Raw genomic sequence first — 25,654 nt, forward strand, 5'->3', positions numbered from 1 at the left:
TACAGGTGCAGAATTAACTCAAGGGTAGGGTACACAAGCTCAATACAAACTTAAAAGTCAAAATATTTCCATACATTACCCGCTCGGAATTATCTTTAGGATCACCCATAACCAACATACAAAGGTTGATCTGTTTGCCTCCTGCTTACATGTAGTCTCCCTGTGAAGCAGAACAACCAAGAGCTGCCCAAAGTACTTTTGAAGACACCACAAACAATAAACAAATGTAAGAGGAGAAAACAGACCAAAGACCAGGTCAGAAGACAACTATGCACATGGAAAAGTTTGAGGGATGGAGTAACCTATCACACTTCCCCTCTTGATAGTCATTGGTAAAACACATACTTTGTCTTGCTTTTACCCCCAAAGTAACAAGTTTAACAAAAGTGACAGCCCTCTGTGTAATTAGTTTTTATTGTTCCCCAGACAGTCATAGCTCACAGCAGACCCCTGTCTTTTCTGCTTTAAAGTATTATGGAAAATTCTCCTTTGACAAGTATTTAATTACTACATAGCCCTAAAGAGAATGCTGACAGGATATCATAGGTGCCGAGGAAAGACAGACTGCCACAATGGATTCAGAACCAGGAAGAATAGACAAGAAAGCCGTTTTCATTTTTCATCAAACCATAATCAATAAGAGCACTGAAGAGGCAGCGAGGTAGTGTAACAGTTAGCGCAATCGCTTTACAGTACCAGCTGTAAGATCTGCATTCAATTCCACCCACTGCCTGTAAGGAGTTTGTCCCTCTCCCCGTGTCCGTGTGGGTTTTCTGTGGATAACCCGGTTTCTTCCCACATTCCAAAGGATGCAAAGAGAGAGTTAATGAGTCGTGGGCATGCTATGTTGGCGTTGGAAATGTGGCAACTCTTGCGAGCTGCCCAAAACAATACTCACTGGTTTGATTTGATGCAAGCGACACATTTTACTGTGTCTTTCCATGTACTGAATGTGATAAATAAAGCCAACCATTTTCACGTTTCACATTTGCACAATGCCCATCACACAGAACGTTCTATTGAGTGCTGGAACAGCGGGGAAAAATGAGATTAGGACATAGCAAGGAGGTGGAAGGAACAGCGATCAATGACATTGTGAAGGGAGGGCAGAAGTGTGAGAAGAAGAGATTAAAGAGAAGGCAATATTGCTGGGAGAAATCTCTGAATTAAAGATGGAAATTGCCCCACCATCAATGACAAAGAAGACATTGTTTCTAGATTCAGTTAGACCCATGTCAGTGCTGTGAGAAGGGTGTAATTATAACTGAAGTGATTCTGAAAGGTAATTACAGAAAAAATGTGTAGATATTTGGCATGCATAGTCAACATACATCATCTTTTGGAGAGATAAAGGGATTTGGAGAAAGAGCACATTTGGAAGACAGAAGTGTCAAGAGGATTTTTAAAAATGTAAGTACAAGTCAGAACAAATAGTTTGGTAAGGAAGGAGACAATGTCTGAAAGGAAGGCACCATCCACAATCCCAGGAAGAGGCATCCTCCCGTCAAACTTCCTTGACACCTAATTAGGTTGCAGGATTGATTTGAATTATCAAGCAACTGGATGCATTTATATCTGATGGCAAAAATGGCATGGGATTATCAAAATCGACTGTGTAAGTAACTGGAGTACACAATGAACGGCTGCTACTGGGGGTTTCTTCCCCTGGTGTACTAATTTATTTTCTTTAAGTAAAAAAATGTAATACTGGTCTGGATAATCACGGCTTCTTTAAGTATTTGCATGAACTAACTGCTTAGTTGAAAAAAAACAATTAATATTAGCAAAGCTAATGAGAGGAAGAAAACAAATGTATGTAAAATATTAACAGCTGCCTTAGAGTTAAATATTCAGGTTAAAGATGGTGCAAATAAGGCAAAATGGTCAATTCTGGAATTACACATAAAAACTTAAAAGGCCTGATGTACATAGCTGAAGGTATTCCTCTTGATAGTTCTATGTCTAATCTTTGAAATTCACAAAATGCTTCCTTTATTCTTAGGAAAGTCACATCTTACTTGGACTGTATTGAATTGATCAGGAAATTTGTTTTTAAGAATTGTATCGTATGAAAGAAATACTTGTTTTATACAACTACAGCAACTTGTTTGCATACAGAGAATAAATGTAACAAAAATTGATTAAAACTATTTTCAGTTTTTAAAAATTATCAGATTTCTGTCATCTTTGTTATTTTCTTGGAAAGTATTATTTTTCCTTACAGGGAATCACACAATGATACCTCGATACAACTATACTTTTATTCGCTGTTCATCCAATTTCATATTCCAAATAAAGATACACCAATGAAGGTTGGTTTCTGGTTACTTTAACAGTGTATATTCATAGTTATACAACACAGAAATAAACCTAGCTGCTCACCAATAAACCCCACCCCCTACCTCACCAATGCCCAGTTCTAACACATTTACAGACTAGAGGCAATTTACAGTCACCAACTAACCTGCCAAAAACCCCTGTGCTCGTACTGAGAACACCAAAAAGCACTGTGCTGCCTCAGACATGATAACTGTTGCAACTGCAGTACGGAGTTTGTACATTTCTCCCCGTGACCGCGTGGGTTTCCTCCAGATGCTCCAGCTTCCTCTCCCGTCCCAGAGACATACGATTACGATTAGGAAGTCGTGGGCATGCTAGGTTGGTACTGGAAGCATGATAACACCTGCAGGCTGCCCTCAGCACAATTCTTGCTAATTTGATTTGACACAAATGATGCATTTCACTCTACGCTGTCAAAGTACATGTGAGGAACAAAGCTAATCTTTCTATCTTCCTCTCTTTCTAAATCCTGTGAAAATGAACACCTTCCATAACATAATTGCATCACCATACTAGAAATTATCGTAAATTTTAAGCATCCAATAAATATGTACAATAACTTGCTAAAAAGTAGGCAAGGATCGATTTGCTTACATTATTATAAAAAAGGAAAAATAACCTACATATCTGCCAAGCTTCTAGACCAAGAATATCTATCTTAAGATCCACTTTGAGTACAACAACTATAAATGTCTGCCCTTCTACGTGCATGAATGGGTTCCTCGATTCCGACTTTTTCTTCTGGCAATTTTCTCTTCTCTCTTACAAAGTAAGCCCTGGCTGGACCAGTTAAAGACTAATTACATTCATTCCTTTACTCTGCACAGCATGGTATTGTTAGATTACCAGATCCACAGCAACAGGACGGCAGAAAAGGCTCATCTTTGGGTACTTCGCACCAACCAGGATGCAGCATCTGGGTGGGTCGGAATGTAACCCCTTCATTAAAGCATTTGCAGATTTGAAAAGGAAGAATTTTTCTCTCTTTTCAGGGACAAGGGTAATTAACCTCTAATAAATTGCTCGTCAGTACCTTCTCTCTGGAGGCAGCAGCCTGTGAAACCCTTACTTGGACCTGGCTTCTCTCGACTTCACACAAAAGGACCACATTGAAGGAGCTGGGTTTCCTCCTGTAACAGTCACTGGATACAGCAAAGCCATTAACTTTAACTAAAGCACCATATAATGAACTGCAAAACCCTATTCTGTTGAATTTTACAACCAGAAACAGAACACATTTATGAGCAGCAGCAGTCCCCTTCCTGGAAGTGCTGAAACAGTCATTCAAACTTGCCCCTGCAAATAAAATGCAGGCCCCCCACCCCAACCCATAATAATCAGCATTAATCCTACTCGCATGCAACATTAAATCTCCAGACCAGCAATGTGCGTTCTCTTGTTTCTTTTGTGCATCAATGTATTCATTTTTTTCCCAATTAATACTTCTAAATAGTCTTCTCCAGTAATACAGAAAGTGAAAAGACCAGGATGATAGTAGCAGAAAGGTATTTTTTATAGCGGCTGCTGAAAGGAAATGCATTGAAATAAACAAAGAACCTTAGCGTCCTTGTCTTTAAAGTACAGCCATTAATACATTTATCCTATTTATGCTATGGCCAATAAATATAATTTTTATTTGCAATTTTCCCTTCAGATATACTTGTTTTAATATCTACTAATTTGTGGATTTTATCCATATTGCAAAGAAACATTAAGGGAAATGAATGATTGTACTTTCTGTAAAAGAAGTACGATTGTCATAATTTTTGCATATTTTCACAGAGAACTACGGCAACAAAATGGAATATATGTAGCCATTAGTTAAAGAGGTCAAACTGTGCAGCCAGAGTCATCAAGGGCATCCAGGCAAGTGTTGGGATACACTACAATGCTTAAGTGTTCACCTGCCACTTAGTGATATCTCGATTTTCAATATTCAGTACTGATAGCAAATTCCACCACCATTTTTTATCTAAGTTTTGACAAAGAAACTCTATACCGAGATTTGGATCAATTCTTTGCATCATTGCAAAGTCTTCACATTATGGCTTATCTTTAATCTTCCCAGTTTTCTAGGCGAGGAAAGAATAAACTAATGTATTAATCAAGCAACTCCCCGAATTTGGAGTGAAAAGAGAGTGAAAGACTTTTCTACTGTACCAACATTGCTCACAATTAGAGAGACTGAAAATTACAGCAAGCGGCAAATGTTCTATCAGTGCAATGGAATATCATAATACAATTCACTTTAGTATAAACATCTTTAAACAGAGTTCTGCATGGTTTCTTTATTATAGATACTCGAAAAGCCACAAGGTAAAAGGCCAACTCGCAAAGAAAAGATGTACCATATTTCATCACTGCAAGAGTCATTTTCTTTGAAAAACATTGACAGAACCTAGAGTATAACAAATAACTAAAGTAAGTGCAACAAAAGTTGGCGGAATTGAATTTTTTTTTATTATTCCCAATTCATCATATTTAGACCCACAAAGGAGATAACAGAGCCTTCAATCATATCAGGCCGGGTGAGGAAATTCTCCCAATAGCTTAGAATCCAATTTGTAAGCTGGAAACAGGTTATTGCCTAGCAGTAGAGTAAATGCAAAAAAACATGCCCTGTGACCCAAATCCATTTGTTCATCTCAGCTCAAACTGGGGCATTACCAATGCGCTAGGAAATAAAAGGGAGATACACAAGAATCGAGGGAACTTTGCACAGAACATAGCAAGTGGGATACTGCCAGACACACAAATAGATAAAGGATAACGCAGTAAGAGGAAAAACATGAAGTACACAAATCACGATGAAAAAATCCAAAAGTGCACTCAAGCAGGTTCAAAAAGCTGTAGATGCAGTGAGAACCCTCTCCAAAACAAAAGCACAATTTACTGATTCACAGAAACAGATACATAAAGAGAAGACAACAAAAGAATGAGACAGAGTGTGGAGCTGATGAAATTGATTTATATATAATTTGTGAGCAGCAGGGTAAAGGACAATTATACACGCACTTAAAACCACAGAGAGATGGAAAACACATTAGACAAAATGACAGAGTCGGCCAAAACGTGGCTCATTCAATAGCACCGACCCGAACCACTAATTGTATGTTTAAATTACTGTGTGCTACTTTGAATGAAACAATAAAACAAGCTTTTGACGTGCACTCACTTTTTAAACTGAAGTTTCTCCACAGAAAATTAATACACTTGAGAAGTCATTGAACCAAGTTTAAAATCGAATCTTTTAGTTGCTTGCAATTGTTTTATTTTAATGCAATTATATGCAAATTTCAAGCTATTTTGCAAAATATTTTCGTCTTTGCTATTCAATTATTCAAATAGATTGTTAGTCATTGGCACAAATAGACACCCAAATCTTCGCTAAATAAAACGTTTGGCGAGAAAACCAGAAAGAACAATTGATGACGACAAATGGCAGGATTTCGAAGGATTTGTTTAAAATCATTTGCGGCACGGCAGCTGGAAATGTGCTGAGATGCCTTTGAAATGGGAACCTCTCAATTAGTTCCTCTTGCAGCAAGTTATTAGAACTTTTTTTTCGCTTTGATCCATCAATATTTAATTTTTCCTGCAAGTCCCAAATTTAGGTTGACTTTTGAAACGCAAACTTTCGCTATCTTCTAATCAGTTCGAGAAGAGGTGAGTGAGCATGGGTGGGGCCATCAGAAGATACAGCTGAAAATCGGAACTAAATGTTGCTTTTTATTTTTGCAAAAGTCATTTTTTTATGTACGATCTCGTTAAAAAGTAAAAGCTGATAGGCACTTGTGATGAAATTGGTTGTTTTCAATTGTATCCAGGCAGAGGACACTTATATAAGAACATCTGTAAAATCGTCACGGTTGTAAGAATTGTGATTGCACTGATCGGACAGGTTTTTTTTACTGGAGATGTATCCGAAGCTGGGGATCTCAGACTGACGGCTGAAGCTGTCTCCAAGTTTCACTCAAACTTTAGCGCCTCTCCCGCTCACAATGAGCAGGAGGCGCCGCCTGCACAACTCACACGTGCATCACTTTCACTTAACATTTAGTAACACTCTATCCCTGCACCTTTTTATAAAACAGACACTTTTTTAAAAAACAACCCTTTAAACCCTGCGGGCGGACTATGAAGCCGCCTTTTCCACCCTAGCGCCTTCTTTATTTATATTGTCTCAGTCGGGGGTAGGGAAGGAAAGGCTGCCTGGCGGAGAAGCCGGCGACGGACGGACAGACCTGACTGGCTCGATGATGAGAGTCTCGGCCGCCGCTTTAACGCTGTCCTGGGAAGGCAGCGCAGTGACTTGTTGGAGGTGCTCGAGTTCCAAACTCCTTTGGCGGCCGCTTTACAGCCGGGCAGGGCAGAGAGAGAGAGGGAAGCGGCGGCGGCATTCAAACCCCCGCGCCGAGGGCGCGCCTCAGCCGCAACTTTTAAAGGGTGCGGGCGTCTCATTGCCATTCAACACACTAACCCGATCCATGTGCCTGTCACTACAGCGATAAGCACGGTTCACCACCTGAAAATGCTCCCCTGTCTGCCTCAGAAATCACAATGAGGGGTCGAATCGGACTATAGTTTAATACTAGGATTTCTAACCCCCCCCCCCCCACACACATACCTTTCACAAAATAATGTGTCACCCCTCAGGGTTCACCAGAAAATAACCCAGACCTGTGGAAGCAGTGGTTTCCGCAAATCCCAGCGGAGATTTCTGCATTTAATATCAGAAGAGGCAACAGCGGCGCTGCCTCTCCGCCGCCGCGGCGCGGCCCGTTCCAGCGCGCCTTACCTCGGGTTGCTGCTGTTCCAGTAGACGGCGTACCGATCGGCCACCACTTTGCCAGGCTCCTGCGACCAAACACACATCCAGAGCAGCAGAAAGACGACAAGTATCTCCGTGTTGATCATGGCTGCAGAGGAGATGAGAAGAACCCGCCCTTTAAGTCTGTCTGTATAGACACTCTTCCAAAGTTAAAGCTTCAGACGCTCAGTATCTTCAGATAATTCGAAGTCCGGAATCGGGTTGATAAAGTCCAAAACTGTAGCAAGAAATGGTTAGGAAATACCTGTAACGGTGCAAACCACTTCAAAGCAACAAGAGACCCGCTGCAGGTATCAATTCATTGGAGCCACGATGTGTGTGAGGCAGTGGTCTGTGAAATCAAATAAAACAATCACGAATTCCCGGACCCACTGTCAGGAGGGAGTGAGGTTGGCGCAAAGTTCTGCAAAACGAGGTTAGAAGTCCGCAATCTGTATGCAACTGGGGCAGCGATCAGCAAAAACAAAGTCGGTGCAAAGAGAGCCTAAGTAACGGCGTGCGTTGTTGGTGCTGCTGGTGGCGGTGATGTGTGAGAGAGAGAGATCGATGTTTTAAATTACATGTATTCAGTTACTGGGAGTATAACAAGACCGGCTGGAGAATCCCGAGGCGACAGTACCCAGTCAATCAGTCAAAGCATCCTTTTTTGTTTGTCTCGCCTACCCCTCCCCAAAGCCCCCCACCCCCCACTGAAGATATGGTTTTGAAGAGCTGGAAGCAAGTCGCCGCCGCCGCAGCTTTCGCACTCACTGAGAGTGCGAGCTCTCTGCAAACACGGTGCAGCCAGCAGCAACCGACACAAACAGGAGCTGCCCCTCCTGCGCAGGGCTGGGTGTTTTTTTTTGGTTGGGTTTGGTGTATGCCCCTCCCCTGTCGGGCTGAGAGAAGCGAACAGCCAGGATCCGAGTTGGGCGGAGAGCCGAGCCGAGCCTGCAGGACGAGGGGTGCCGCCGCTTCATTGACAGTCTGGCAGCTCCGACTTGTTTTGGGGGGCCGGCAGGGGAGGCGGATCAGCTGGAGGAGCGGCTTCGGGTGGGCGGGGACTGCGGCCGAGGTGGGTGGGGCGCCTGCTCCTGATTGGCTGGCCCTGACCCCGCCCTCCCAGACCCTCTCCGCCAATATCTGTACTCGTCCGCGGCTCGACCAAGTCACAGCGCTGGCGGCGATGCCGGGGCTGGGCGGTCGGTGTAGACAGGCGGTTGTCATCTCGTATCTCCTCAGCACCCGGCATTTGCCTTCCGTACCTTTCCAGCCTGGTTTGAACAAACCGGTTCATTGCATCGAAAATAATTATGGCCCCTCTGATCTTCTCCAGGACCATCTGCCTTTGCAAAGATCGCGCCTTGACTTCTGATGAGAAACTCACCTGTTAATAAATAAGCTAGGTAAAGAATGTGCCGCTTTTGGCTTTATGTGGACGGCTTTAAAATGTGCTGTGAAAATGTAGGCTCAGGTATACATTCGCTCCAATGGAGAGTTGATGTTATTTGTCCCGCATCATTAGTTATAAATCCTTTCAAAATAAAGCCATAGAGCAGCAGTGAGGCATTCTTTGCAAATCATTTTCACTTGTCACAACAGCTGCCATCATATCACCCAGCTTTGCTCCAACACGCAGTCTATCGAATTTAACGAGGATGAGCGCTTGCCCGTTTTTCACACGTTGCGCTTGCTCTTTCGTCTCCCCTGTTTATTCGGGAATGTGAATTTGTCTGCTTTACTCAGCCAGCCCTCGTGATTGAATTTACAAATGGGAACCGCCGGTTAGACGGCTCCAACGCTCCCCCTGGCGGCGTCACCACCTACTGCCGACACAACCTTTTCCAGCGAGATAAGTCAATTCATCAGGGGAAGTTCCGTTAATACAAATCTGTATATCGAACTATATAAAATCAAATTTCACGACATCAAAGAAAATTAGCTAGAAATATCAACAGCCCTCCCCTGTCTACTTCTATTGCCTTGAAAACTTAGGGTTTTGATGAAATGTCATCTAAAATTTTATTTGGTGCATTGTTTTACCATGGTCTAAAACAATTTTAGATGGAACTAAGATATATGGAGTCAATTTTAATAGAGTCATTGATCTGAAAATGAAACTGGAAGAGCTTGATAGCTTTGATTTCACAAGCTAGGCAAAGTTGGGTACTTAAGAGGAAAAGTTTGATCTAATGCAGAACCGTAAGTGGTGGTAATAAATTGCCTGCTGACTTTTATATCTCTCCCTAGAATTGAACTTGCTGGGAAATTAATGTCATTTTCCATATAATTAGAAGAATGTAAAAAAATAAAGCAGATGCTGAAAGAAATGATGGAAGGGGTCAGATGTAAAGTGTGACAGAATATAAACATTGTCAGAGACCATTTCTGCTGAATGTCCTGTTTCCGTGACTTCAGGAGGTTAAGAAACAGATATGTTACTGGAATCGCTGTTGAGGCTGCAGAAGTAATAGCAACAGCAAAGGAGGCTGCGAAGAACAGTGGGAAATTAAAGAAGATGGCAGAGGAATCGGGGGCCAATCAAGTTTACAGTCCATGGATCTTCTTGAATTGGGTGTTTTCCTCCTCTCAGGCAGTCCCTCAGAATTGCGGCTGAGTTGCTTCCACTCAGGTTTTGGAGATTCTGGGATGGTTAAGAAGTCCAATGCGGAAGAGCAGGCTAACACCAAATGGGGCAGGAGGTCTCCAACGGGGCACTTTGTGAGGTGGGCCACTCCTTCTGCCTTCGGTGTTTTCCCAGTGCATGGATCTTAATACCATCCTGAAAGCTCATTCTCCACTTTGGGTAGTCATGGACTGGAGGTTCCCAGGTACAGTGGTAGTGTTTCACGTGATTCTCAGATGTACTTGAGGTCTCCTTAAAGAAATGAAACACCACCACTGATTCCTGGGAACCTCCTGTTTCTTTGAGATGGGCCATGTCATTCGATTCTCTGACACCAGACACTCGACTCCATGTCTTACCCAAGGAAGAGATTCCAGGTGGACAGAGAAAAAGATTCACAGATGTACTCAAGATCTCCTTAAAGATGTTCTCTGTCCACCTGGTAGCCTGTTTCTATAAATCACTCAACACATCCAAAATGCTGGAGGAACTCAGCAGGTCAGGCAGTATCTATGGAAATGAATAAATAGTTGACCTTTCAGGCTGATGCCCTTCATCAGCACCAGAATGGAAAGGGGAAGGTGCCAGAATAAGAAGATGGGGGAGTGGAAGGAGAACAAGCTAGAAAGTGATAGGTGAAGCCAGGTGGGTGAGGAAAGAGGATGAAGTAAGAAGCTGGAAAAGGCAAAGAGCTGGAGAAAAAGGAATCCGATAGGAGAGTGGACCATTGGAAAAAGGAAAGAAAGGGAGGCATCAAGGAGAGGTGATAGGCAGGTAAGGAGACTAAAATGAGGAGTCGAAATCATGGGAGGGGAGAGGAAAAAATTACCAGAAGTTGGTGAAGTCAGTGTTGATGACATCAGGTTGGAGGCTATCTAGATGGAATATGAGATGCTGCTCTTCCACCCTGACAGTGGCCTCATCCTGGCAGAAGAGGAGGCCATGGACCAACATGCCGGAATAGGAATGGGGATAGGAATTAAAATGGTTGACACCGGGAAATTCTGCTTTTTGCGGATGGAGTGGAGGTATTCAACAAAGTGATCTACCAACCTTTGGCGAGGCTCACCAATGTAGAGGAGGTCGTATCAGGAGCCTCAGATACAGTAGACGATCCCAACAGATTCGCAGGTGAAGTGATGTCTCACCTGGAAGGATTGTTTGGAACTCTGAATAGTTGGAGGCAAGGTTGATTAGCTCAGGATGGGTGCACAAAGTAGCACGAACTCAATGGGTCAGGATGATTGCACCTATGGAATCATCAATGTAGTGAAAGAGAGTTGGGGAGGATCACCGGGGAAGGCTTGGTACATGGACTGTTCTACATAGCCAGCGAAAAGGCAGGTATAGCTGGGGCCCATGTAGTTGCTCATGGCTACACTTTGAATTTGGAGAAAGTCAGAGGAGCCGAAAGAGAAATTGTTGCAGGCGAGGACCAGTTCCACCAGACAGAGGAGTGTGGTGGAGGGGAACTGGTCAATGTCTGTTGTGGAGAGCTATGAATCATTCATCTAGGTTTCAGTATCATTAGTGGTTGTTGCAGTTGTATAAAACAAAAATTGTATGTGATGAGTGTTGAGATAGTTCAAGATATAATTAAATGTTAACTCCTCTATTTTGGTAGGGACATTGTCTAAATTACATTTACCAAGCATTACGCTGATGATTTCAAGGTATTTTTGTTGACGTGTACTTTGCCTGTTTTTGTATTAGTCTTAATAATTGCTACATTTGTAATGTTCTGTGAATTATCTTTATTTTTCACTTCTTTAAAATTAAAATACAAGTCATTATTGGCTGGGTCTCAGCCAGTTATTGACTCTTTATTTCCCTCCATAGATGCTGCCCGATATGCTGAATTCCTCCAGCATTTTGTGTATGTTACTCTGTATTTCCAGCATCTGCAGAATCGCTTCTATTTAATAATTATTGACACTGATCTGAGATGACTGTTTTGAGATAAATTCATGCTGATATAAAATCTGGGTGGCAGCAACAGGGTTTAGCCAGGATTTAGCGGAAGATCTACAATGTCGGTTTTGCAGGACATGGAATGAGTAAAAAGACCAGGCTGCTGAAAGAACTCAATGGGTCAGGTAGCATCTGTGGAGGCAAAGGGATAGTTGACATTTAAGTCAAGTCCCTGCATCAGAATAGGTACCTCTTTATTCCTCCCCAGGTTACAGTAGGGTTTCATTCCTGTGAACTCTTCAAAACCTGGACAGTTCAGAAGCTGGAAATATAGCTGTGAATTGAATCCATTGCAGCAGAAGGTACCTGCAGCAGCAGCTAAATCCGCCCTGCTAGTCTCCCAAATGGACTGTACCAAAGTCGGGCATTATAACCTGGAGAGGACCTGTAAATCATGAAGTTTTATGGCGGTAACTTGAGTCAATGAGCCACATTTCAAACTTCTACTCTCAACTTGCAAATCACGGAGGGAATGAAGTATTCCTCAGCCACCCTAGAAGTTGTCAGCTGGCTATCAAACTGCAATATATGATCTTAATTAAACTTCTCCCTTTTCTCTATCCCCACCCTAAAGGGGAATGTATAGGCATATATTTTTAATCTGAAAATTTATAAATCCTGCTTACTGTTGGTTGCTTGTACTTATTCTTATCAGATACAGTAACCATAAGACCATAAGACGAAGGAGCAGAAGTCGGCCATTCGGCCCATCGTGTCTGCTCCGCCATTTTATCATGAGCTGATCCATTCTCCCATTTAGTCCCACTCCCCCGCCTTCTCACCATAACCTTTGATGCCCTGGCTACTGATCAATAACTAGCAAGGTTGCAAAATATGTAAGAATAGTTTCATTGTTAGGAGTTACATCATTGGCATATTATTCCATTTTAATTATTTGGTTGTTCTTATTCCATTTTCTAACAAAGATTCTAATCGGAATTTCTGGAATACTGATAACAGCAAGTATCCATACAGAAATATCTGTTAAAAATGATTTATTTTATTGCACGTAGCATAAATCACATCTAGCAGTCCTATCTATATCAAGTGTTAATACACAAACAATATTCACATTCTCCTAATCTGATCAAAAATTTCAATTTAAACAGAAGTCTCCAAGATAGATTTAACTCCATTTTCCTATAACTCTGCTACTTGGAATAATTTTAGCCAATAACAATAAATATGAACCATAGATTCTTTTTGCAACCATCTACTGATTAGTTCTCAATAGATCTAGAATGATTATTTCACTGGCTGGTTGTCTAAAGCAAATGTCATGATGGATTATGGGCATGGAAGATATCAACAATTGGCGCCTACACTGAAGACCATTGCAGCCACAGAAACTTGCCCCAGAAAATGAAAACAGTATATTTTCTAATGAGTAGACGATACTGCGCGGTGATGTCAAGGATGTAATCAAATCCCAGAACGGGATGACAGCTATTAACCTTTGGAGCTTCAGTCTTGTGGTTTGTGATGTCATCTGAACCACTTGATTAGATTACTTCCTTGTAATCACTGTATTTAAAAGGCTCTCTAATTGTAAAGTGAGTCCCAGGGCACGCTTACTATTTGAACTCCTCTATTTTGTTTGACATGCAAGCAGACTTGACATAAATTTGGATATTTTTAAGAAAAATATTTTCATTGTTTGTTTTAAAAGTTCTCAAAGGCAGTGTGTATGCCCAGTAAATATGCAAAAGGTCACACTTATAACCGTACATTAATAGTGAACATATAAAAATTATTGGTTTTGTATTGTTGCTATAGGCAATGAAAATACAGACCAAGTTGGCATGATCAGAACCCAAAGATAAATTGTGATTGTATTTATTGTGTTGACATGCTGTGTGTGTGTGTGTGTGTGTGTGTGTGTGTATGAGCATTGCTAGCAAAGTCAATATTATTGCTCATCCTATTTTCCCATAAGAAGGGAGCAATGAGCCCCTTTTTGAACAAAAATGCAGTTATTTTAGTAAAGGTGTTCCCTCTATGCTTTAAGGAATAGGCAATTCCAGGGTCCGACCAACAGCAAAGAAATGGCAATATTTCCAGGTCACAGTGAGGAGGGTAACCTGCAGGTGGTGGTGTTCTCCTGAACCTAGTACCCTAATCGTGATGGCAGAGGTCACAGGTTTAAGAGATGTCCTTTGTGCACACAGCTCATGTTACATTACACATGACCAAATTAGAAAAGGAAAATGAAGAGAATTGTTACACTCTAATTAGAGAAATAAATAAGACTATCAGAGTTATTGTTTTAAGATGTTTCAATAATCTGTTTCTCCATTGAAGCATAGAGGAATCCTGTAGAGAAATGGGAATTAAATTCTAAAAGTACATACATCATTCCAGAAACAGTAAATCAGGAGGGTCACAATAGGAGGTGTTGCTAAATCTGGGTATAAATGGTGACATTGATCAAGTAGATGCTCTAATTGCAGGAAAACACCTTGGCACAGTTGCTAACAGTGGATTAAGGTTTAGAAGTTAAAATGCAACCAGATGGATGATAGTTAAGTACAAAAAGTGGAACATCCGTTAAGATTAGCAGAGGTGTTTTAAAGATAGGAACTAGCTGGGTCATTTGAGGTGAAGAAGGAGCAGGCACACAGAAGTATAGAACACAGAACATTATAGCACAGTACAGCCCTTTCAGCCCACAATGTGTCAGCTGACCTTTCAACCTTCTCTAAGATTAATCTAACCCTTTCCTCCTACATAGCCCTCCATCCTACTATCATCCATATGCCTAAGAGTTTCTTAAATACCCCTAATGTATCTGTCCTTACCACCACCACTCTCTGCATAGAAAACTTACCTCTGACATCCCTCCTAGACTTTCCTCCAATCGCCTTAAATTTATACCCCCTTGTATTAGCCATTTCCACCCTGGGGGGAAAAGGCATATTTTAAAACGTTTTAAATGTATGAAACATTTTTATGTTTAAGACATAAAAAATGCTTTAAAAACATAATTATGAAGATACCAGATAAGTGCATTTCAATAAAAATGAAACACGCTGTCATTTTTGAAGTAATATAGATGAATGAAAATGTTAGAAATGAATAGCTTTTGGATGATAAAATATTAATATTGAAAATATAAACATAATTTGAGCAAATTATATTTACTATGGGGAAGGGAAATCTAAGAGGAAATATTAGGAGCTAAATCAAAAGACATCTAAAAGATTTTAAAGTGTTTTGCAAGTGAATTAGTGAGCTGAGACTCCTCAGAGGTGAGGATTGTAACTTTGCAAATGAATAAATAAAAAGGCAGAGGTTGTAATTAATAGTAAAGAGAAGGACATAGGAGAGAAAATAATTCTTAAACATTCATCGGTAAATTTTCATTTTCTTAAGCAAATTTAGTAAATGTAGTATTATTTTGAAAGTTTGGAAAGCTATTTAAGAAGTTAGCAAAAGCAGTGGATAGAAAAAACACAGTCGACACACTACATTATCAAGGTCATCCGGGAGAAGATGGCATCAGTGAACCAGACTACCAAGGGTCCCATCCTCAGGACAGGTCTTGAGTCTGTCAACTCCTTTCACTTCTTCTACACCTTTTTATTTCAGATGTGGATCTGCTACTGTTGGAGCCCGTTATCTACATTCCAGAGGTGTTTTTTTGGGTTGATCAGTGATCTGGTACTTTGTTGTCTCTGACAGGGTACCATGAGAAAAACATGCATACGGCCTGGAGGCCAGGAAGCCCGCAGATGGGGTGCGAGTCCTTGGTTGACTCCATCTCTCCCCAGTTAAAGTGCCAGGGAAATCTGAAAACATTGTGGCGAGTGAGCGTTCAGCGCCCGCTGCCAGCCTGTCACTCACTGCAGTCGGAGTAAGGTGTCTGTGTGTGATCTCTCTCTCCTTGCTCACTGCTCCCAAGGGAATGTCCTTGTGCTCAAATGATCTCTCTCTCTGTCTCTCTCCCTTGATGCTGTCGGAGGATGGTGCGAGGTTTAATCGATGCGGTTTGTGGATTGTAGACCCTCATTCACATTTATGATGTGTTCTAGTTTCTGGTGGCTCCCTTTTTTTGTTGCTAGTTTGAGCGATTTTGAATCAGGGCAGCCTGCCGATAATGAATGTTGAGCTGAACTGAAATATGCAGACATCCCACCCTGCAAAAACTCATTTCAGGGAGGTAGCACCATCAATTTGCGGGCGACTTCCGGGCAAGGTAGGATGTCTGCAATAGAGTAGCTCCTTAGCAGCTAGCCAGCTAGTTTAAATAACGTTAGCTATGCTAATGAATGAATGACACCTGTTAAACTCACCTCAACACGTCTTTTACAGTCTTAACCCACCATGGACAATAGAAAAGTCACTGTTGCAAACAGTGCAGCGAGCAACACTGTCATTACTTTGACCCTTATTAGGCAAGGGTACACTTTAGTGTAGTCTGGGGTGACATATGTTTTATATTTTTTTTGGAACACTCTGCCATGGCGCACTCTCGCTCTCTCTCTCTTGTGGTTGCTCGCACGCTATCACTTGCTTTCTCTCTGGCTCGCTCTCTCTCGCTTGCTCTCTCTCTCACTCGCTCTCTCTCGCTCTCTAGCTCGCTTGCTTGCTCATGCGCTCTCTGTCGTGGTCGCTCTCACGCTCTCTCTTGCTTTTCTCTCGCTCGCTCTCAAAAAAATTGATTTCCGTGATATTGTATATAATTTGCGGGCATCAGGGAGCCACTATTAATATGTGGGAGACTCCCGGAACTTCCAGGAGAGGTAGGATGTCTGAATATGCCTTATGATTTTGTGTTTCATTTCCTGTGTTCTCACTCTTTTTTTGTTGCCGTTTGCACGATTTGTTTTTTTCATGCGTGGGGGGGGGTGGGGTTTGATGTTTTTTTTCTTTGAACGGTTCCATGGTTCTTTGTTTTGTGTCTGTCTGTGGGAAGACGAATTTCAGGGTTGTATACTGCATACATACTCTGATAATAAATGTACTTTGAATTCTTGAGCCCTTTGAATATATCTAAGGGAAGCCTTTGAAGGTTGCACTTGGAAGATAATTATATAGGACCATGGTGTATGGATCAATGTTTAGTGTAGAGACAGACCCTATTTAAAAAGGTTCAAATGGTTCCATTTTAATATCAGAGAATGTCTACAGTATACAACCTGAAATTCTTACTCTTCACAGACATCCACGAAAAACAGAAGAGAACACCAAAAGAACGAAGGACAGAAAAACATTAGAACCCCAAAGCCCCCTCTCACCCCTCCCCCATGCAAGCAGCTGCAAAGCACCAACCTACCCCCTCCCTCACAGAAAAAAGCATCGGTGCCCACCACCCACCACCCAGCAAGCAACAGCAAAGCCTCCAAAGACAGAACATGATGTGCAGTCAACAAAAATTTCTGGTTACCTGACAATATGACATGCCACAGGCTCTCTCTCCCTCTCTTTCTCTCTCTTTCTCTCTCCCTCTCTCTCTCTCTCTCTCTCTGACTAACAAGGGACAGAGAAATATCACCCATTTCACAGCGAAAGGGAAGACCAACAAGCAGTCGCTGTTACAATGTTACTATCTACCTGTTATTTCAAGATTCTGCGCCTCAAGAATCAGCAGCAAACCCTCCCCACCATCAAGAGAAAGAGAAAGAGAGCGAACGTTCGACTACAGAAACCTCTGTCCCCAACATCCGCCATCGCAAAATCCTGACGTTCCTTCCCCCGTGAGTGTAGAAAACCTTCTAGATTGTAGAAGGCAGAGTAGGAGAGAAAGCTGCTTCTAATGCAGTTCTTGAAAGTGGGGAGTGAATTCTGTTCTGGAGGCAATTCTTCTCACTGTACGAATCAGTCATTCAGATGTCTTAGAAGGGAATGTTGATTTGATATGGAGGTAACAGATATAGTTCTGACAAAAGGTCTCCATCCAAAATGTTGACTGTTTATTCCTCTCCATAGATGCTGCCTGACCTGATGAGTTTCTCCAGCATTTTACGTATTATGTAACGATTCTCTGAAAGACCAAAGGAAATTACATGGTTGAGTAAATCTGCTTAAGGAGTGCAGGGAGACATTTCAGCTAAAGAACAGAAACAACACTCTAAGCAGAAATAGTTTTGATATGACGGTATGATTACAGATCACAGTCAACCGTGTGTACGATTATGCAGAAAATTAAAGTCTCTGATAAGATCATAACAAATCATATTGATTTATAGGTTTATTTCATATGGTGCGTAGAATATAAAACTCATGAGGTATCAGTGAACTTATGGAGAACACAAATAAGACTTTAATTAGTGAACTATATGACATCTCGAGCTCCCCATATCTCTGCAGTTCTCATATAAGATATGATATGACTTTAGAGAGAGTACGTTGCAGTTTCATTAGGATGGTGTCTGATATGAGGAAGTGCAAAGATAAAGAAGATCTGGATATATTGCATATTCGTTCATTAGAACCAGGAGACTTCTGAACACCCAGCACAAATTATTTATGATAGGGCCAGTAGCATTATAGTGGTGGCATCTGTTAGTCTCGCGAGACCATGGATCTGCGCCTGAAAGGTGTTGCTTCAGTCTGTGTTAGAGCAGCGTCTGTTGTGGCTGTAGAGGCCCACACAGGAGTGACAGTCTCGGCTGCAGCGGCTGCACTTGAAGGCGCTGTCCTCCAGTGTTATCTTGGTGCTGTTTTTCCGACGAGTGCGCGTTTCTTCAGCAGCAAGCCTCAGCTTCTCTTTTTAGACCTCTGTGTAGTTCCAGCCTCCAGTGAGAGTGATTGCTTACGATGTCCTCCCACCTCTCGACATTCATGTTCATTGACTTCCTGTCTCTCTTGCAGACATCTTAGAAATGAAGATGGGGCCGCCCTTGTGCTTTCTTGCCGGAGGCCAGCTCCCCATACAGCAGGCCTTTCGGGATCCTCCCGTCTGACGTGCGATGTACTTTATACCTTATACTTTATTGTTGCCAAACAATTGATACTAGAACGTACAATCATCACAGCGATATTTGATTCTGCACTTCCTACTCCCTGGATTACAAATATTAAATATTAGAATTAGTAAAAATTAGTAAATATTAAAAATTTAAATTATAAATCATAAATAGAAAATAGAAACATGGAAAGTAAGGTAGTAATGTACGTGGCCCAGCCAGCGGAGACGGCTTTGTTGGAGCACAGTGAAGAGGCTGGGTATCTGGGCACGGGCCAGGACCTCATTGTTGGTGACTCGGTCAGTCCACGTGATGTCCAGGATGCGTCTCAGGCTGCGAAGGTGGAAGGCGTTGAGACGCCGCTTTTGTCTGGAGTAGAGGCTCCAGGTCTCGCTGCCGTAAAGCAGTGTGGTGAGGACACAGGTTCTGTAGACTGCAACCTTGGTTTGCGTCGTCAGCTTTCTCTTCTCCCAATATACTGGTGTATACTTAACTATAAGTTGTGTAAGCACTTTATGTCAACTTTTACATCCACAGATTTGTTATTATTTGCTTATATTATTGTGTTAATATTATTTTACGTGCTGTATGTGATATAAGTACTGTGTTTTGCACATCGCTCTGAGAGAAACATTGTTTCATTTAGCTGTACACACGTGTACAGTTGAATGACAATAAACTTAAACTTCAACAATCTGATAGGAGTGTTACTGGAAGCAGAAGTCCGGACATCACGGGGCAGAGTGAGATGAGCAGGTGCCTTATAGGTCCAGTGACCCAGGTTCAGTTCCTACCTCAGGTGCTGTCTGTGTGGAATTTGCACATTCTGTGACAGTGTTCGTTTCCTCCAGGTACTCTGCTTTCCCTTCTCATTCCAAAAACATTTTGTTTCTGTTCTCTTTCTCTCTTTTTCTTCCTTTCTTTCTTTTTTTTGAAGTTTCTTTCTCTCCCTCTCCCTCTCAGGGATTTAGAACAGAAAATGAGAAAACTTATTCAGACAAATATCAGGTTCCAGTATTCAATATGTGAAACAGTAGTAATTGAATGCAGGAACTAATTAGAAGAAAGTGCAAGTATTTTGATAGGATGGACAGGTAAAAGTTTGAAAGAGCTTTTTTTGAACTTCTCAGATTAAAGACAGATGTAAGACTATGATCACCCACATCATACTTCACGGCACACAGTGATGATGGTCGTTAAAAAGTGTTTACTGTACTGTTGTGCGGATGCTGGAAATCCAAATTAAAACACACAGGATACTGGAGGAACTCAGCAGGTCAGGCAGCATCTGTGGAAATGAATTAATAGTTGACGGTTCAGGCCAAGACTCTTCTTCAGGACTGGAAAGGAAGTGGGGAAGAGCCAGAATAAAAAGGTGAAGGGAGGAGAAGGAGGCCAGCTGGAAGCAATAGGTGAAGCCAGGTGGGTGGGAAAGGTAAAGGGCTGGAGAAGAAAGAATCAGATAAGAGAGGAGAGTGGACCGTAGGAGAAAGGGAAGCAGGAGTGGACTCAGGGGGAAGTGGTGGGCAGGCAAGTAGGGTGAAAGGCTAGAGTGGGTAATAGAAAAAGAGGTGATGGAGAGGGGAAAAATTATCAGAGGGAAAAATTGATATTCATGCCACCTGGCTGGAGGCTGTCCAGACTGAGATGATATGAACAATCAAAGTGTTCATGAGTTGGATGTGAACTGCAGTAAGAAGTAGTAATAGGAAGTGCAATCACTCGAGTTGAGTACGATGTTCTCCTAAGGGGTTGTCTATTGGTGGGTCCTCAGGTGGTCGTAGATACCAGTCTGGGATCCACATACACTGCTGCAGGGTGGACAAGAGTAAGTGGTGGCTGCATTTCGTAGTCGGATCTTTTGGTTGTTCAGTCTCTCCTTTCACAGCTGCTGCTTGCTCTCTGCGGCACAGCACAGATCGTTCTCGCGTGGCTCCCTCTTGAACAGATTTCCTCCAGGTGTATCTCCTGAGTGCAATATCTTCCCAGGTTTTTGATATCATGTTGAAGTTCTTCAGACTGATTTTGATATTATCTTCGAAGGGGCATGCTTGCCTTCCTTCAACTGAGAGTAAAGGATCTTTCAGTACTCCTCAAATACGGGTACCGTCCTCGAAGTGATGCCTCAGCATCAATCAGAGATTCATCTATAACTTCCATTTCTGAGCTATTCCAGTCCTGGTCGCAAATCCCTGATTCTTGAGCAGAGTTTAATTTTTGGTTTATTTTTGTTTTTCACAGTTTTAGATTGTTCAACTTAGCATCGCAGGCTTCTTCCTCATTGCACCTCTCACACCGCACGGTGTTGCCAAGCGAAATGACCTTAAACAGCAGCAGGCTGCAGACCGATCGACGGGGCTCACAGCTCAGGAAGGCTTTTCACACAACAAAGAACAGGATCACGGGAGACTGCAGAGTCAGACGCTCAGCCAGCTCCGTCAAGGGCAGCTCTCCCCACTGAGGAGGACATCTTCGGGAGGCGGTGCCTCAGGAAGGTGTCAGGCATCATTCAGACCCCTCACCATGCACGATATGCCTTCTCATTACTACCATCAGGGTAAGGAAGGCCCACACTCAACAGTTTAGGAACAGCTTCTTTCCCTCCACTCTCAGATTTCTGAACCATCCATGAACCCAAGAAAGCTACCTTGTTATTCTTTTTTTGCACTATTTACTTATTCTTGTAATTTATAAATTTTAATGTTTTCAACTGTATCGCTGCCACAAACCAACAACTTCCATGCCAAAACGTCAGGCAGCATCTGAGGAGGAGAATAAACAGTCAACTTTACGGGTCCAGTACCTATTGAAAGGTATTGGTGTGTAATATCAACTGTTTATTCTCCTCCATAGATGCTACCTGACCTTATGGCATTACAGACCAAGATTCTACATCAGGCCTGTAATATCAACTGTTTATTCCTCTCCATAGATGCTGCCTGACCTGCTGAGTTCCTCCAGCATTGTACTCTGAATTTCCAGCATCTACAAAATCACTTAGATCATTGAGAAATGAAAATAGATGAAAGTAAAAGGAGGCCGTTAGAGAGAAACAAATCTCATGCTGGAACCACAAGTTGTCCTGTCAACAGTTGCTGGAAATCTGAAATAAAAGAGAATGCTTGAATTCCTCAGATAACGTGCGTGGAGGCAAAAATAAAAGAATTAATATTACAAGTGGAATATCAGAACTAATGGAAGTTGAGGTGTTGCTCCTTGACCTTATATAGGGCTTTATTGGAACAGTACAAAAGATAGAAGAGGTCACAATGGGAATGGGATGGAGTTTTATATCGCAGAAGGATGGAAGCTTGGGGTTGCCCTTCCGAACTAATTAAATCAAGGGTTCCCAACCTTCTTATGCCATGGACCAATATCATTAAGCAAGGGGTCCATGAACCTGAGGGTAGGAACTCCTGAACTGAACTGATTTGCAAATTGGTTGCTCAATCTGTGTTTGTTTTCCATGGTGTAGAGGAGGCCACGTCATGGGTACTGAATGCAATAAGTAAATTGGAAGAAGGGCAATCGGTCACTGGAAGGACAGTCCAGAACAACACATTCATAATTTGGTAAGGAAAGAAAAGAGAAAGATGTGTCTGGTAAAGGAACTTCAGTTCTATTTCAGAATTCCAGAATCTGCAGTTCTATGGTTTTCTAATCAGGCAAAATGTTTAAAAACATTTTTTTCTATTTGCTTTCATCAGTTGGACCAAGTTTGCTTCTAGAGGATATCATAAGGCTGAATTTAACTTCACCCCTCCTGCCAACTGGACAAGAACTGGATATAGGGAGGTTGAGTCCAGTCATTTGATGCTGATCACCTTTTTAACAGCCAGCAAGCCCCTCACCACTGTTTGAGCACTACATTGAAATTCAATGATTTCAGTCCGACCTATCCTTTACTGTTGCATGGGCAGAATAGGTTCAGAAGGGGCCTACATACAAATCATTGTTTTTGTAAGTTTTCACATGCTCTGGGAAACTTACCTCACTTGGAATGTCTGCTACTCTACCCCATTCCTCACTCCACTGTCCCTACAACTTCCACTCTGACTGTTGATGAGTATTCCTGCATATTAAATCAAATTACAACTAAGATCCACTCATTGTTATAGTGTGGTTTCAGACTGTCAAAGAAATCTGTGGATTAAATATGAGTAGAACTCTAATTTCTCCAATAACAGGCATGAAAGGGTGAAGTACTTTAAAGGGTGTATACCGACTTAAAGCAAGTGTGGGTATCTGAGTAACCATAGAGAGAACTATTTAAATGATGAAGGCTAGATTTTGCTTATAGAGTCCAATTGTCCAGAATATAACTGGCAGCATTTATCCAATGTGGTAGGAAGTCTAACAAAATTCATAACCCTACATTTTCAAAGTCAGAGTAAATTTATCATGATGTTAAACTGATGTTATACTCCATTTTGGCTAGTTTTCTTAAAAATGTCCATATCTATTTTCATTTTTTACATGCTCTTTTTACATGCTCTTTTCACCTGCAAACCTAAACATTAACCATTCTCACTCAAATCACTAATATAAATGGTATTATATTGTATGGTCCAGTATTGGTTTCAAGTCAAGTCACTTTTTATTGTCATTTCGACCATAACTGCTGGTACAGTACACAGTAAAAACGAGACAACGTTTTTCAGGACAATAGTGCTACATGAAACAATACAAAAACTACACTGAACTATGTAAAACAACACAAAACTACACTAGACTACAGACCTACCCAGGACTGCATAAAGTGCAGGCATTATAATAAATAATAAACAAGACAATAGGCACAGTAGAGGGCAGTAGGTTAGTCCAGGCTCTGGGTATTGAGGAGTCTGATGGCTTGGGGGAAGAAACTGTTACATAGTCTAGTCATGAGAGCCCGAATGCTTCGGTGCCTTTTTCCAGATGGCAGGAGGGAGAAGACTTTATATGAGGGGTGCATGGGGTCCTTCATAATGCTGTTTGCTTTGCAGATGCAGTATGTGGTGTAAATGTCTGAAATGGCGGGAAGAGAGACCCCGATGATCTTCTCAGCTAACCTCACTATCCGCTGCAGGGTCTTGCGATCCGAGATGGTGCAATTTCCGAACCAGGCAGTGATGCCCTGCTCAAAATGCTCTCAATACAACCTCTGTAGAATGTGGTGAGGCAACCTACTGAGTCTTCATTCTTTTTACCTTTCGGACACTGGTGATTAAGGGTAATACATTTCTATATACTGACACACACATTCAATATTTCTCCTCTTGACCACTGCCCATCTACAGGTTCCTATTTAATAATCATTAAGAACATCCTGATAATGATCCATGAAATCCAAGATCTTCTTAGTTTCACTTCACTGGAATCCAGCAGCAAGTGTTGACAGATGGAGGACGGTCCATTAAGTCAGGTAGAGTTTGCTTTTGTAGTAAGGTGCAACTTGTATCAATCAAAGGTCATGTACTTCCAGCTTAAAACGCTTTGTTAAGATTTGAAAGATTTACAGACTAGATCTTAAGGGAGAGACCTGTTTAGTCTGTTTGGATTTGATTATTTTCTCCAGATTTTGAACAGTGGAATTTAAAACAAATCCCAGTGACAGTAAAATATACAAGCAGATGCTTATTAGAAGCTACATAAAATTGTTCTGAGTCAAGTTGTTCAGCTGGTACCTTACCTCAGTATTTATCTTTGAATCTCTCCAAATAAAGTAATAAAAGAAATTCCTGAATAATTGGGCGATTTTATAGCTTTGCGCAGGCATCTTGGTAATTGTACAATTCTCCGGACATATTGAAGAGAAATGTCTGGCTTGAAAGTGGACCTAAGAGAACGGTGCTACTTCTGAGAACCATGAAAGTGAATTAATTGAGGACTTCAGCACTGGGGCATCCTGATTATAAGCAGTCTTTTATCATTCAGATTGATGCTGGAAGGTGGTTTTGGCTGGATCAGAATAATTATGAAAAGATCTTAACTTATCTAAGTACAGGATAATGCTGGGAAGGCTTTTGCTGTTGAGCATTGGAAAAGTAGCATTAATTTTAATAGAATCAGTGCTTACTGGTCATATATCATTATTCACTGATTATAATATAATCAACATGAATAAAATACATTGGATTTTATGGAGTGAATTTCCAAAATGTCTCTCTGTGGTAATTTTGGTAGCACTTCACCATTCTCTCGAGCATCCTGCAACAAGCCACATTCTTCCACAGTCCAGTCTGGGTGGGATCCATAAAAGTGTTTAATTAATTAATAACTGCAGGATTCTGGTTTTTTAGCCCTCAGCAAAGTTAATGTGACAGTGACAAACAATTAGCCCAAAACACGTCCCCTAATTCTAGACTTTGCAAACACACGTCTTATGACCTGCTTTCACACCGTGCCCTTATTAACCCACTTCTGTCTGCATCAGGTACATATGTGATAAGTTATATAATTCAAATATAAGCAGCTTCTGGGTTTTAATCACATATAGGTTTCAATCTTTGCAATCCTTTGGAGTATAAGAAACATTTAAATTATTTTTACAAACACGAGAAAATCTGCAGATGCTGGAAATCCAATGCAACACACACAAGGCAAGGCGGAAGGTCCCGATGGATTACCTGGTAAGGCTCTGAAAACCTGTGCCAATAAACTAGCGGGAGTATTCAATGATATTTTCAACCTCTCACTGCTATGGGCGGAAGTTCCCACTTGCTTCAACAATTATACCAGTGGCTAAGAAGAATAATGTGAGCTGCCAAAATGACTATCGCCCGGTAGCACTCACACCAACAGTGATGAAATACTTTGAGAGGTTAGTCATGACTAGACTGAACTCCTGCCTCAGCAAGGACCTGGACCCATTGCAATTTGCCTATTGCTACAATAGGTCAACAGCAGACGCAATCTCAATAGCTCTTCACACGGCTTTAGACCACCTGGACAACACAAACACCCATGTCGGAATGCTGTTCATCAACTATAGCTCAGCATTTAACACCATCATTCCCA

The 25,654-nt window shown here is 41.6% G+C and overlaps 1 protein-coding gene across 2 annotated transcripts in view; it reads right to left on the reverse strand.

The window, feature by feature from the left end:
• LOC140211375 (ephrin-A5-like) overlaps positions 1-7,860 on the reverse strand; it is a 200,449-nt gene extending 192,589 nt beyond the window's left edge. The window contains exon 1 of one of the 2 annotated variants that reach the window (XM_072281054.1): positions 7,139-7,860. In XM_072281054.1, coding sequence (XP_072137155.1) covers positions 7,139-7,257 — 119 coding nt within the window. In that variant the 5' untranslated portion in view covers positions 7,258-7,860. The remainder of the gene's footprint in view (positions 1-7,138) is intronic. The other variant, XM_072281053.1, reaches the window with a different exon arrangement.
• Between the last annotated feature and the right edge of the window lie 17,794 nt (positions 7,861-25,654).

Source organism: Mobula birostris, chromosome 17, assembly GCF_030028105.1.
Source record: "Mobula birostris isolate sMobBir1 chromosome 17, sMobBir1.hap1, whole genome shotgun sequence".
Lineage (NCBI taxonomy): Eukaryota > Metazoa > Chordata > Chondrichthyes > Myliobatiformes > Myliobatidae > Mobula > Mobula birostris.